The sequence below is a fragment of the Cotesia glomerata genome, linkage group LG7 (genome assembly GCF_020080835.1).
Source record: "Cotesia glomerata isolate CgM1 linkage group LG7, MPM_Cglom_v2.3, whole genome shotgun sequence".
Classification (NCBI taxonomy): domain Eukaryota; kingdom Metazoa; phylum Arthropoda; class Insecta; order Hymenoptera; family Braconidae; genus Cotesia; species Cotesia glomerata.
The window spans coordinates 14,936,514-14,950,442 of record NC_058164.1 but is presented as its reverse complement, the minus strand read 5'-3'; the positions used below and the strand labels follow the sequence as shown (position 1 = coordinate 14,950,442).

The 13,929-nt window shown below is 32.0% G+C and overlaps 1 protein-coding gene across 1 annotated transcript; it reads left to right on the top strand.

The window, feature by feature from the left end:
* The first annotated feature begins 10,748 nt into the window (after positions 1-10,748).
* On the top strand, positions 10,749-12,863 carry LOC123269665 (leucine-rich repeat extensin-like protein 3). The gene is made up of 2 exons (XM_044735501.1): positions 10,749-10,875; positions 12,082-12,863. Exons 1-2 carry the CDS (start codon positions 10,749-10,751, stop codon positions 12,861-12,863), a joined length of 909 nt encoding a protein of 302 aa, XP_044591436.1.
* The last annotated feature ends 1,066 nt before the right edge of the window (positions 12,864-13,929 follow it).

Here is a 13,929-nt window from a genome sequence, read left to right as displayed (position 1 = left end):
GAATCACTGATCCGGGAAACCATTGACGCCGTCGAGACCTGGCTTGATAAACACCACCTGAAACTCGCCAAGCATAAAACCGAGATGGTTGTTCTGACACGTCAAAAATGGTTCCCAAAACCATTCGCAGTGGACATGGAAGAAACAACACTGACGTCAACAAGGGCCCTGCGCTATCTAGGGGTGATGATAGACGAGAAACTATCTTTCCGCGAACACCTTGACAGTGCATGCAAGAAAGCCAGCAAGACGGTGTCTAGCCTAGCAAGAATCATGACCAACACTATGGGACCAATAACCAAAAAGAGAAGAGTTCTTCTAGAAGTAGTTCACTCGGTACTGCTTTATGGAGCAGAAATATGGGCAGATATATTGAAACAGAAGACCTACCGACAAAAAATAGCGGCAGTGCAGCGGCGAGGCGCTCTCAGGGTTGCCTGCGCCTATCGAACGGTTTCCGAGGCGGCTATATTGGTCATTGCGGGAGCCGCACCCATCGACCTACTCGCGTTTGAGAGAGCGAAACTCTATGACGCTAAAAACAGTGACGAAAACATGAAGGACGCAAGAACGAGGATAAAGGCGGAAACGCAACAAGAGTGGCAGGACCGATGGACATCGGGAGAGACGGGCAGATGGACGGCACGTCTGATCCCAAACATCAACGTGATTATAATTATTAGAAGTGTTAATTTACAATTATACATAAATAATGAATATCGAAATAAAGACAAAAGAAATGACGAAGAAACCTCGAATTTCCGTTGAAAAAAACTCAGCTTGACTGAGATTTGAAACGTAGACCTCTCGAATACGAAGCAAGACTGGATCCCCTCTGCTACTCGGAGACTAGTCATTGAGTATAAATATTTATTTCCATTTAAGCTACAACTGACAAAATTAAAATTACCTCATGTGATTAAATATTATTATCATTTCTTTTGTCATGGTAATTATTATTTTTATCATTATTGTTCATTTTACAACGTTCAAGTGCTTAAAAAATTTTGTCGCGAAAATTGCCTAAATTTTTTTTTCTGGAAACTAGATGAACGTTAACTTTTTAGAATAATTTATTATAAATACATTTAAATGTCTTTCGATAATTTTTGTGTATTGTTTTATGAAAGCTGAAAGGATAACTTCTAAAACTGTATATCTTTTTAGCTCTGCAAAACTACAAAGACATGTAAAGAAAATTTGTTTTTATCAATTAACTTGAAATTATTTGCGATAAAAATTTCTATTGATAAAAAAATTATCTTGATTCTAGAAAAAAAAAAATTTACATCACAAACAAGCTACTTTGAAGATAACTATATTATGTTAATTTTAACAAGCGCAAATACACAATGATATATTCTAAATAAAGGCGTTTGAATGCGAATAGAGACAATGGTTTTTCAAATGATATCGTTTATTAAACAATTGATTTTAACTAATTCTTATGAATCCTAGAAAAAGAAATTAGATCATAAGTTAAATTATTTTTCTTATACATTTGCGTCATCACTTATATTGGTATTTTTATACACTTTAGCTTATTAATTTACGAATCTAAGTTAAATAAATCGTACGTTGTTTTAGTGTAAAGAATTTTTTTTAAACCAAAAGAACATATATTAAAAGCATTAATATATCATAGACCTGAGCTTTTGCAATTATATTTATTTCTCAGTCGATCGAAGAAATATAACTTGAATTATTATCTCGGTCTTTCCTTTCTTAACTATACACGGATCACTATACATTAAGCAGAACTATACACGGAAAAAACAAACTTATTGCACAAAGAAAATTTTAAAGAAGACAAAAGTTGTAAGAACTTATATAACTTTTAGCTTTTTTTTCAACGTACGTATAGGGAAAGGTGGAGCATAACAGCTCTCTTCAAGAATTTTTCCAAAAAAATTTTAATTATCTTAAACTTGTTTGAGCTAAAAACAATTTTTGCTCAAAAATTTTTGTTCTTGACTAAAGATAATCTTACCCTTATAAACCCGTGAAAAAATATTCTGATCAGGCTTAATATGAGCTGATAAGGCCATATAAAAATTTTTGATATGTTCATATCTGGTCTGATATGATCTGATATGTCCATATTTAATTTTTTATATGTCCTGATATGGCCTGATATGAAAATTGGCCATATCAGGCCTGATCAAGCCTTATCAATTTGATATGTCTATATCAGACTTGATATAGCTTGATATGCTCATGTCTAATTTTACATTATTTTTTAATAGATCCTGATATGCCCTGATATAATCTTATAAAGTTATACATACTTTGATAAACTTGAAAAAAAAATCCCTGATCAGGGTTGATATAACTTGATATGGATTCATATAGTCTGATATACTCATACCCTTACCAGCACATAAGTAGTCTTTCTTGTAATGTTAATTTAATTTAATTTAAATTTATTGCCCAAATATTAGAGGTACAAGAGCGAACCCCCGTTCCGCTTACAAATATTACAATCTTATTCCTAACTATACTATATTCTTTATACATATAGCCTTATCCTAATTACAAAAAATCAGAGTGCTTTAAACAACAAAAGTACCTTGGGGAGCACATTTCGCTCTCTTATCAGCGGGAAAAAAGAAGGCCGAGGCCAAGAAAAAAAACCGCTTTTCCTCTCACATAACATCCGTCCACACACATCCTCTTGACTTCCGTTTTCACTGTATACTTCTACTTTTAATCACCCTATATCCATCCTTGTGTGCACCCATATCTTCCGTTTCCGGTGATATAGTGTTCAGACGTGTGCTATTTCAAGTGGTATAAATAACAAAAAGTTATTGTGAGACGCGGGTTGTCTTGAGTTTTGGGGATAATTAAAGGGATTAAAAAAAATAGGAGTACTTGTGGGGATATTAATTGAAGTAAGATTTAGGAGATTCGGGGGTTAAAATCATTTTTCTGTTGTAAGGCCTAGACAAGGTACAGGTTAGGTTTCAAGAGGGCGAGGGGTACAGAGGGTAAGAGGGGTATAAAAAGGGAAAGAGTAAGTTGCGCTAGTGGCAAAAGAAAGAACCAATAATAGATTGGTAACTGTGGGATAGTAGATAAGGTAGAGAGTAGGAAAGGGGTCATGCCGAATGGTAAGGAAGGAAACCAGGCGGGAAATTCAAACATAAGTAGTCTTATGTACTCATATAAAGGTATACCTGAGTAAAATAGTACATTAAGATACGAGTGGCTTAAATGAGCGATTATGACACGGCGTGAAGTTAGCGCACGAGCGAAGCGAGTGAATGATCGCTCATTTGAGCCACGAGTATCTTACACTATTTTGTAGCACCAGTGTCCTAAATTCGTCTTCAGTTTTATTCAAATTTAAATATAAAAATTAATTAAGGAAAAGCAAAAATAGTATATCATGCATAGCAGAACCGCAAGCATTCCAAATAAATAAAATTTAGAATGCTAAAATAAATAATTGCTTAAAAATAGTCTAATAGTATAATCTAATTGTAGTAATCGACAACGTCGCACGAGTTGCACATACTATTTTTTATTACAAATGTGGCGGTATATGTGGGCCCAAAATCGGGGTCCAGGGGCGAAGCCCCAACGGGGGGTTGGGGGGGGGGGGCCCGCCCCTCCCAAAAAACAAATGAAGTTAAAAAAAAAGAAACAAATATATATCAAATAATAAATCCAAAGTGATTAATATTAATTAACAAAAAATAAATTCACACATTGAAACAATCAATACATAAAATTAAATAACATTAAATTTAGCTGTCACTTTATAACTTTTTAATTTTCTTAAAAATGTTAATTTCCACTTCCTATTTATTATTAAAATTTTAACGAATATTTATCTTTCTTCTGATTGAACTTCAATGGTGAAATGGCAGTTTGGAATACCATACATTGAGACTCTTCAAATTTTTTCACGCACAAACCTAAGTCTTGATCATAAAATACTGTAGAACAGATAAATGAATGAGGAGTTTCACAATCTTCGAATTGAGAAGTTGAATTTTTCTTTCTTGCAACAGTATTTTCTTGCAAAGTAGATTTAAATTTTTTTTTGATGGTGTAATGTATCAACTTTAACTTCATTTGATGCTGATGAACAAGGTTGGTCAAAGTTTGATGAAACATTATCTTCGGGTTTGGACATTTAGACTGCTGTTTTAATTAATTTTTCATTTAATACTGGTAAAACATTTGAAATTTTTGTAAAATTTTTTTTCGTCGAAACATCTGAATCGGTTGATTTATTCAAAACGGTAATGTTTGTAATTACAGGAGATAGTTTAGTAGATGGAGGAGTGGATCTCACAGTATTTGTTTTTTTATTCAAAACAATTCCATCGGTGATCATAGAATGAGTACGTTTTTTGTTGTTAACGGAATCGGCAATATAACCTTCAACTACTGTTGATGACTTCCAACCACCATATCTCTTCATCACTGTCATATCACCTCCAGCATCAGCTAACAATGTGGCAGATATTCGACGGAAACTATGTCCTGTGTATTTCTTTGCATTTTCTAATTTTAAAAATTCAGCAATGGTTCTAGACATTGAACCAAACTTGTTAATTCCTATGGGCTGACAAGTACAGCGACCATTTTGGTAATTTAAAAAAAATTTATCTGTTTCACAGGTTTGGGGCCTAGCATCCATATATTCTTTTGCGTAGTCGTAATATATACCATTAATGGTAAATGATCTTGGCTGATTATTTTTTGTTATCGGAACTTTAATAAATAAAGTGTTCTCATTAATTTTTTTGACATCTTCCAGTTTCATGTTCATGAATTCACTTCTTCTTAAAGCATGAGAAATTCCAAATATTAAACAAACCTGCAACAGTAAGAATAAAATAAACAAATGTTTAGACTATACAGACATTTTCATACTAAACATATCAATAAATATTTAATTACCTTTGTAGCAAGATATTTATTATCAGGGGCTTCATTAAGAAATTTTTCGATATTTTCTTTTGTAAAAACTTCAGGTTTTTTAGCAACGTATTTACACATTTGTTTCTTCAAAAAAAAAAAACGTTACTTTTTTGTAATTACCAATATCAACATCATCAAATGCTTTGATAGTAGTTTTCAACATCGAATGAAAAGCCCATAAACTGGGAGGGGCATATTTTTGAGAAAGATTATCAAAGTAGACTACAATTACATCTTCAGCAAAAGAATTTGATTTAACATTTTCTTTAAGCCATGCTTTAAAAGCATTATAAGTTGCCACATACATTCGTCTAGATTTTTTTGGCATTGATTGTAAAGCTATATTCTTCGCCTTTTCTTTTATCTCGTCAGGAACAAAATCATTATAATTTTTATAATAGTTTACGACTGAGTGAAATCGTTAATAAAAAACATTTGAGAATCATTGATAGAGGTTTTAGCATACTTCAGACTGAATCATAACCGACAAAAAGATGTAATTTTAATCATTAATTATTTATTATTTTGTATTTTTTCGGGACTTTGAATGTTTTTAAATATATTTTTTCGTTTTTTTTTTTTGCGGTGAAAGTCAAATTTTTAGAGCAGAAATGTATGAATTGATCGTAAATATTAGCCCGTAGCCTAAAAAATTCCTCTCTACTCGTTTCATAATTGTTTATTTAAGTCAACAGTTGAGCGAGTCCTAAATACTAATTTAGGACACGCAGTGCTATAAAAAACTATACGTCATTATATATGATTCATATCTAATTATGTAGAAGCATATGTGATTTATTTATAATTATATAGATGTATATATAATTCATATGCAATTATATATGAATCATATAGAATTCTATATAATTTTTTTTACTCCAGTGGGTATTTTGTGATTACCATAAAACATTCTCTTTTTCTATCTAAGAATCTGTTACTCCAATGATTAACAATCTTTTAATATATAGTATTTTTCGGATGAAATAATAGGAACTTAAAAAAAATTTAATTTCACAAAAATTATTAGTTTTGTCAAGTTCAAAAATCGTTAGCCAGGCCCTCCAGCAATATATAGTTCCATATACTAAACAAATAATTCCATCAAAATTTAAGCTTTCAATTCTGATTTTACCTCGATTATTTTTTTAATTTCAAAGAAATTATAAATTCTAAAGCAATGAAGTACCTTAACAATATATCGTAGAATCATTTTTGCGATTTCATGTATACATAGATAATTTTATAAATCTACATATAGATACCATTATTATATATAAATATTGACAATTAATAATTAATAAATTAGATAAAAAATTTTGTTCACTACGAATCGATCATGTATACGATTTGCATTACTTGTAGTTATAATAAAGTCTGTTCTCCAAGTAAGTCTCTTAAGTAAACAGGTAGTGAATTAGTCTTTCGAGCGGTAGGTCCACGGTTTGATTCTTACTCGCACCGATTTTTTTTTTCCTATGGAAATAATTATATATAATTATACCTAATTATATAGGGACATTTTTCATTTATAATTATGTAATATAATGATATATAATTTTTTTTTACCCGGACGGGTACATAGTCTGATATACTTATATCAAGGCATATATAGTCTGATATGGCCAATTTCCATATCAGGCCTGATATAGTCTGATCAGAAAATTTTTTCACGGGAATTATCTTGCTGCTTTAAGATTAACGCTCGCCAATAAATTTATTTTTATATTAAATTTTTAAGATTTAATTAAATATTTTGTTTATGGCAAAAGTCTTGAAAAAATAAAAAAAAAAAACGAATTAAATCACTGAAATAATTGAATTTTTTCAATTGTGTTTGTCTTTTGGCCATTGATATATTTTCAAAATAATGATAATAATTTTTATTACTAATATTAACTTTGAAAAATTTATAAAGTTTTAATCTTTGTTTCACCCTAGAAAGCCTACGCGATAAAATTCTCATTAAACCCCAGCTCACTCTTCTACGACCTGAATTTAGACCTATAAAATTCAAACAGTCTTAAAATTTGAACTAAACCCCAACTCAATACTACTTACTCTGACACAAGACGAGTTAGGTTGAAAAAGGTTCTTAAATCAGGGCGGCATATGTATACATCAAAGAAATCAGGCTCTACTAGATTGAACTGGAGTTTTAAAATTTCGACTCGGGAATGATTGACAATTTTTAATCATGTCGATTCATTTCTAATCATAAAATACTCTGTGAATTTCTGTCACCTGTAATGATTCAAAATGATTATGTTCAGATTAAAATTTTTTAATCATATTGAATCATTTTTCATCATGAAATACTCAGTCAATTTTTGTCACTATAATAACTCACAATGATTGCGTTCCCTCGCGGTTTTAGAACTACAGTGAAAGCACAGTGAATACTCCGTGTAAGTTGTGTGATTTCAATATGCTTACACTGTGCATTTGTTCCATTTGTACATAGTGTTTTCACAATGAATTCACAGTGAAATCATAATGTTTTCATAGTGTCTACACAATGAATTCACTGTGATTTCACAAAAACTATACAGTAAATTTGCGATATTAACACGGCAAATTCATCGTGAACTCATAGTTTACTCACGATTTAAAAAATGATAAAAAAATAATTTCTTGAGTGTTATTTTTTTATTTTATTCTTAATGTAGACCTAATGCAAGTTCAGACAGTTGACTCTTAATTTTGACTTAACTTTTGCGAATTATAGAAATTAAGTAAAAATCGCATTCTGTTCTAACCCAGATTTGAACCCGAGCCGTGTGTTTGCCAGACCGATAACTAACCCCTACACCGTACGACCGATGAGTTGATGTACATCCCTGATAAAAAAAAAGTATTGAGACAAAAAAAAAAAAATTGAAAAGTATTGGTTTTCTAGTCAATCTAATACTTTTCAATAGTTTTTTCTTTGTCTCAATACTTTTTTTTTATTCAGGGATCTTATCATTCTAATAAACTAAATCTATAAGGTGACGAAGTGTGACAGTTTATTATTTATACAATTTACGTTATTTAATATTGTGTTTTGATAAAAATTAAATATTTTTTACAAATGTTTATTAGTTAAAAAAATGCAAGAGTTAAGTTTTTATATCACTTTAGATTTTATACATTGTTCTGTCTATTTTTAATATCTTATTATAAATTCTACTATTTAAAATTATCAATATTAAAAATTCAATTGTAAATTGTTATATTTTGATTTTTTTAAGACCATATCAATTTTGACGATATGCAATTGTTTTAGTTAAATAATAGATTTTCAATTTTAGCATTTGCTAACAAATATTCGTTAAACAATAAATATTTATTGTTTAAAATTTTATTACTTAATGATTAATTAACTTTGGATTTTCCATTGAGTGGCCAAGGCTAGGTTATCCACACAGAAAAAAAGGTTCACTTAATCCAAAAAAATTTTTTTTTCCTAATTATTTTCTTGTGCGAAAAAAAAAATTTTTTTTGACAAGAAATTTTACTTATTCCAACAACATTAATTCTCTTGCTTTAAGAAATACGTATCTTGATCCAAGAAAGTTTATTCAAGTCAAGAAAATCTTCTTGCTTTGAGAAAATTCAGCCTCTTGCTCCAAAAAATTTTGTTCTTGATAAAAGTTTTTTCATTGATTAGCGTGTCAAATGGGAAGATCAAATAATATTGAATCGTTTTTTTTCATTCAATATGTATAATTTCACGCTAAAATAATATAAAATGAGTATCATATATACAAGAAAAAAATTTTCTCAAGGTGAGATAAACTCTTCTGAAAAGTATTGAAATGATGGATCTCTGTTGATTGCCTGTAATCTGATTAATTTTTTATAATTTTACTTTGAAATAAACAAAATTACAATAATTTAATATTTTTTTCAAATTTTTTATCCCGATTATTTACTGAAAATTTCTCATTTACCTATCTTTTTATACACTTTGAGTATTTTTAATTAAATAAAAAAATAAAATATAATCAGCACTTTTTCATTGTTGACTAGTAAAAAATTCCTGACTTACCGACATTATACGCTCGTTTCACGGTCGTTTCACTCACAGACTACTGTGTATCTACCACCGAGTTACGGTTTTTTGACAATTTATATGTTTTCGAATGACTGTCAAATGACAGACGATCGATCGATGATCTACGATTTTTACTTAGGTAAAAAATCGGAGAAGTCAAGTAAAAATTTGGTTTTTCGAAGAGTGAAGTATGATAACTATACAGAATAAAAATCATAAAGTAACAGTGAAAAACTTTCATAATGATACTCGTCGTTCGCTGTCAAATGACGGCCGTTCGATAGTCAAGTGACGGTCATTCGACGATCATTTGTCGAGACTGTGAATTCACGGTACATTCACCGTCGTTTCACGATCATTTAACCGTGACCACGAATCCGCCAGGGGACTTTTAAAAAAAATTGAAGTACACAATGACGACGCACACTAAATACGTTCCAAAATTGTTTCATTTAATTTTTAAATTTACAACAAAATTTTTTTCAATTTCCGAAAATCATATACAACCATATCGGTTACTTGGATTTTTTAATTTTTTATTTTATATCTTTTTGTAAAGAAATAAATTTTTTTTTCTCAATAGTCTTATGAACGTGGACTTGGCGCGATTTTTTTTTACAGTGAAACTGTTTTTGCTCGGATTTTATATTCAACGTTAGGTATTGTGTTACATTTGAGAAAAGGTATAGATTAGTATTCAATTAAGTAAGGAGCGTGACAGATTGAAAGGGCGATTCTACCTGGACAGAGCAATTAAAAGGCACATCAAATTTGACAATTAACACTCTCTAAACATGAATTAGTGAAAATTCACTGGAATAAGTGAATATTCACTAATTCTAAGTGCCAATCGAACCACAGTGAATATTCACTTATTCATGTTTAGAGAGCAAAGAGTCAGAGAATGACTTTGCAGAATTTCTGTAACATCTGCTTACAATAATTACAACTAAAGTGTTTTGAAATTTATCTAACAACAAAAATATAATTTTTGAATTACATACAACATAAGAATAGGACGAAGTAATTAAAATCCATTGCTTTTAAATTTACATAGAAATATCATTTTAAGGATTTTTAAACGGAAATTTGTCTAACAGTAAGTATACAATTTAACAATAAATGCAAAGAAATAAGAATTTCTTAATTAACTTTTGATGATTGATGTAAAAATTTTGAAACTATTTAATTTTTTTTTTTCGAATAAAAATATAGTTCAATGAAAAAATTTGGAGTTATTTCTCAGCGTTTGAATTTGAGTAGGTGCGCGCGCGTGCTGCGTCTGTGCAATACAACTTTTGACGCCAAGCAATATGGCGGATCAACAAAAAGATTACCTTGCGGAGTAAATTAATTAACTTTTGGATAATTAAAGATTTATAGCACGTAGGAGTCTACTGATTGACTTGTTTTATCCATTAGTCTTAACTATATACTACTACGAAAGATTTACTCATCTGTGTACTGCAGTTGATCATATATTTGCTTAAAACCACAATTATGACCGTTTTGTTATAAAATAATAGACTCTCGACAAACTTTTTTGTTGGATTTTTCCATATGTCGTAGTTTTAGCATATTTTGGATCATTCTGTGAAAGAAATTTCTTCTTAGCGATTTTTGCGAAGTAAGGTCTTTATTTCGACTGGACTAAATATCTATGACATTTTCGAAGCTCGGCAAAACTCCTAGAATTCCTAATTCGCATGAATAACAAAAACCAGAGGTTTGCCGAAGTTTGGCTTGCCAAATTTAAGAATAACTAGGGAAATCTATGGCATTTCAGAAGTTTGGCAAACCTTCAGAATGCCTGACTAGTATGGGTAACGATAACCAAAGGTTAACCAAAATTCGACATACCATTGGGAAGCCTGACTGGTATGAAGTAACGGAAACTAAAGGTTCGTCAAAGTTTGCTTTGCCGAATTCGTGTGTAACTGGGCCAATCTACACACAGAAAAAAAGGTTCACTTGAGCCAAGAAAATATTTTTATTCCTAATTATATTCTTGAGCAAAAAAAAAATTTTTTTTGACAAGAAATTTCACTTATTCCAACTAAATTAATTCTCTTGCTTTAAGAAATATGTATCTTGATCTAAGATAATTTATTTAATTCAAGAAAATCTTCTTGTTTTGAGAAAATTCAACCTCTTGCTACAAAAAATTTAGTTTTTGATAGAAGTAAATTTTCTTGTCTTGAGAAAATTTCTCTCTTGCTCCAAAAAATTAAATATCTCGATAGAAGTAAATTTTCATTAATATTTTTATTGATTAACATGTCAAATGAGAAGATCAAATAATATTGAATCATTTTTTTTTCATTCAATATGTATAATTGCGCGCTAAAAAAATATAAAATGGGTATCAAATATTCAAGAGAAAAATTTTCTCAAGGTGAGAAAATTTTTTTCTCAGCTGAAGTAGGTGGTGTTGCTTCCCTAAACTATCTAAAAATCTTGATCAAATATTAAAATTTATTGTATCAAGTATTTATGATAGTTTGAATTAAGAAAAAATGACTTCCACCAAGAATAGAATTTCAAGAAAAATTTTTACTTCGGCCAACACAACTTCGGTCTTCCTTCAGGCACCCGAAAATTTTCTTGAGCCAATAATTTTGTTCTCCAGTCGAGAAATTTTTCTTTCTGTGCAGCATTGCCGAATTTCGGCAAGCTTTTGGAATGCCTGATTAGTATGAGTAACGGAAACCACATGATAGCCGAAGTTCTACTTATATAATTGGAAAGTATAGCTATGTAGATAGCGGCGACCAATGGTTTGCAGAAGTTCGATTTGCCAAATTTAGATGTAACTAAGGGATTCTATGGCACTATCAAAGTCTGGCCTACCCTCTAGTATGAAGTAACTTCCGTAGAAAGCAAGTCGAAGAAAATCGAGGTTCAGTTCTAATCACACTGGTAGAAGAATTTATTAACTGTTAATATATTACTTTATTTGAAATTTCACTTTAATTTATTTAATTCTAAAATATTTTTTAAACATATAATGTACATTTATTTGAAAGAACAACACATTTATCAACAACTAATCAATTGTGCTCAACGAATTTGTTAATTGTTAAATTAATATACTTACTTTTTTGCAGTGACGTCACCGCCTCCTCCACCACCACCTCCTCCCCCACCACCTCCACCACCACCTTCCCCACCTCCACCACCTCCTCCACCTCCTCCACCTCCACCTCCACCGCCACCTCCACCACCACCTCCACCACCACCTCCACCACCACCTCCACCACCTCCTCCACCTCCTCCTCCACCTCCTCCACCACCTCCCCCACCACCACCTCCCCCACCACCACCTCCCCCACCACCACCTCCCCCACCACCACCTCCTCCACCACCTCCTCCCCCACCTCCACCACCCCCTCCTCCTCTACCACCTCCCCCTCCCCCTCCACCGCCTCCTCCACCACCATTGCCGACACCGTACCCATTCCCATCACCACCCCCTCCTCTACCACCCCCTCCGCCTACGTACCTTCCACCACCACCACCCCCTCCTCCACCCCCTTCGCTACCACCACCCTCTCCTCCTCCACCTCCTCCACCATCTCCTCCCCCACCACGTCCTAGACTACCACCCCCACCTTCTCCTCCACCACGTCCTCGACCACCGCCACCGCCACCTCCTTCAGCTCCACCGTCGACAAGAAGCCCTATAATTTCCACTCCAGCTCCAAAATACTTACCACCATATACTCCCAGAGCTTCAATACCTGTCCCTTCGCCTCGTCCCGTACCAATACAGCCTATTCAACCACGTCCAACTTCTTCACCTCGTATTCCACAACCAACGTATCAACAAACTCGACCTCCAGCTGTGCAACTACCCGTAGGCCGGAGCTACTTACCTCCATCAGGCTAACTTATTTACTGGTTTCTTCAAGCTTAAATGGTAGATAATTGTGCACTGAAATATATTGTATGAGAGTCAACATTTTTGTCAAGGAGTTTTTGTAAAATAAAGATTATCTGCAGGAATCAAGTAATCTCGAAAGAATATAAATGTTTTAACATACATTAAATAGTCTTTAGACGAATGATTATTTTAAAGAGATCCAATGTCTATAAAAAAATAATGCGTAGAAGTACTTTTGTTATGCATCTTCAAATTAATTTTTGAATTAATTTATAACATTTTTGAAGAAATTTCCGAAAAATTTACTCATTAAATAATTATTAACATTTAATTGACTAATAAAAAATATAGCACTCTGAATTACCGGCATACACTTGACGACACCGCAAGAGTTTCCTAACCTTAAAAGTTTTTTATGTTTACTGCCTAACTCTTACTTATGCGCCGGATAACTGCGCAAGCGGTGTTGCCGAATCAAATACAACTATTTTCATGATTTTTCATACAAAATATAAAATATCTCCGTAATACGTTCGGAAACCTACTTTTTTTTATTGCTTTAATCGAAAGCTTAAAATTTTTTCAATCAAATTCAATGAAAATAAAATTTTTAACTTCCCGCTAAGAAAATTGAAAATTTTCAAAAATCGAGAAGTTATTGGTTTTCGCGATAATGTCCGTATATCTGTATGTATGTGTGTATGTGTGTGTGTATGTATGTGTGTATGTATGTATGTGACCCTCTTATAACTTTTGAACGGGTTGACCGATTTCATTGCGGTTGACGTCATTCGAAAGGGCTTGACCAAACTAAGATTTTAAATACCATTCAGACCGATTCGGAACAGTAGATTTTGAGAAATCTCAAAAAAACTATAAAAAAAAAATTTTTTGATATGTGGTTTTTTTGGAATTACTTGTAAATGGCTTTACCGATCAATTTCAAAATCTCATCAGCTCTTCAAATCGAAAAACAACGTCGACTGCCGTCAGTCCGGTCAAAATCGATTGACTCGTTCGTGAGTTATCGTTGTCGAAAGAAAACCGAAAAAAGTATTTTTTCGGAATCACT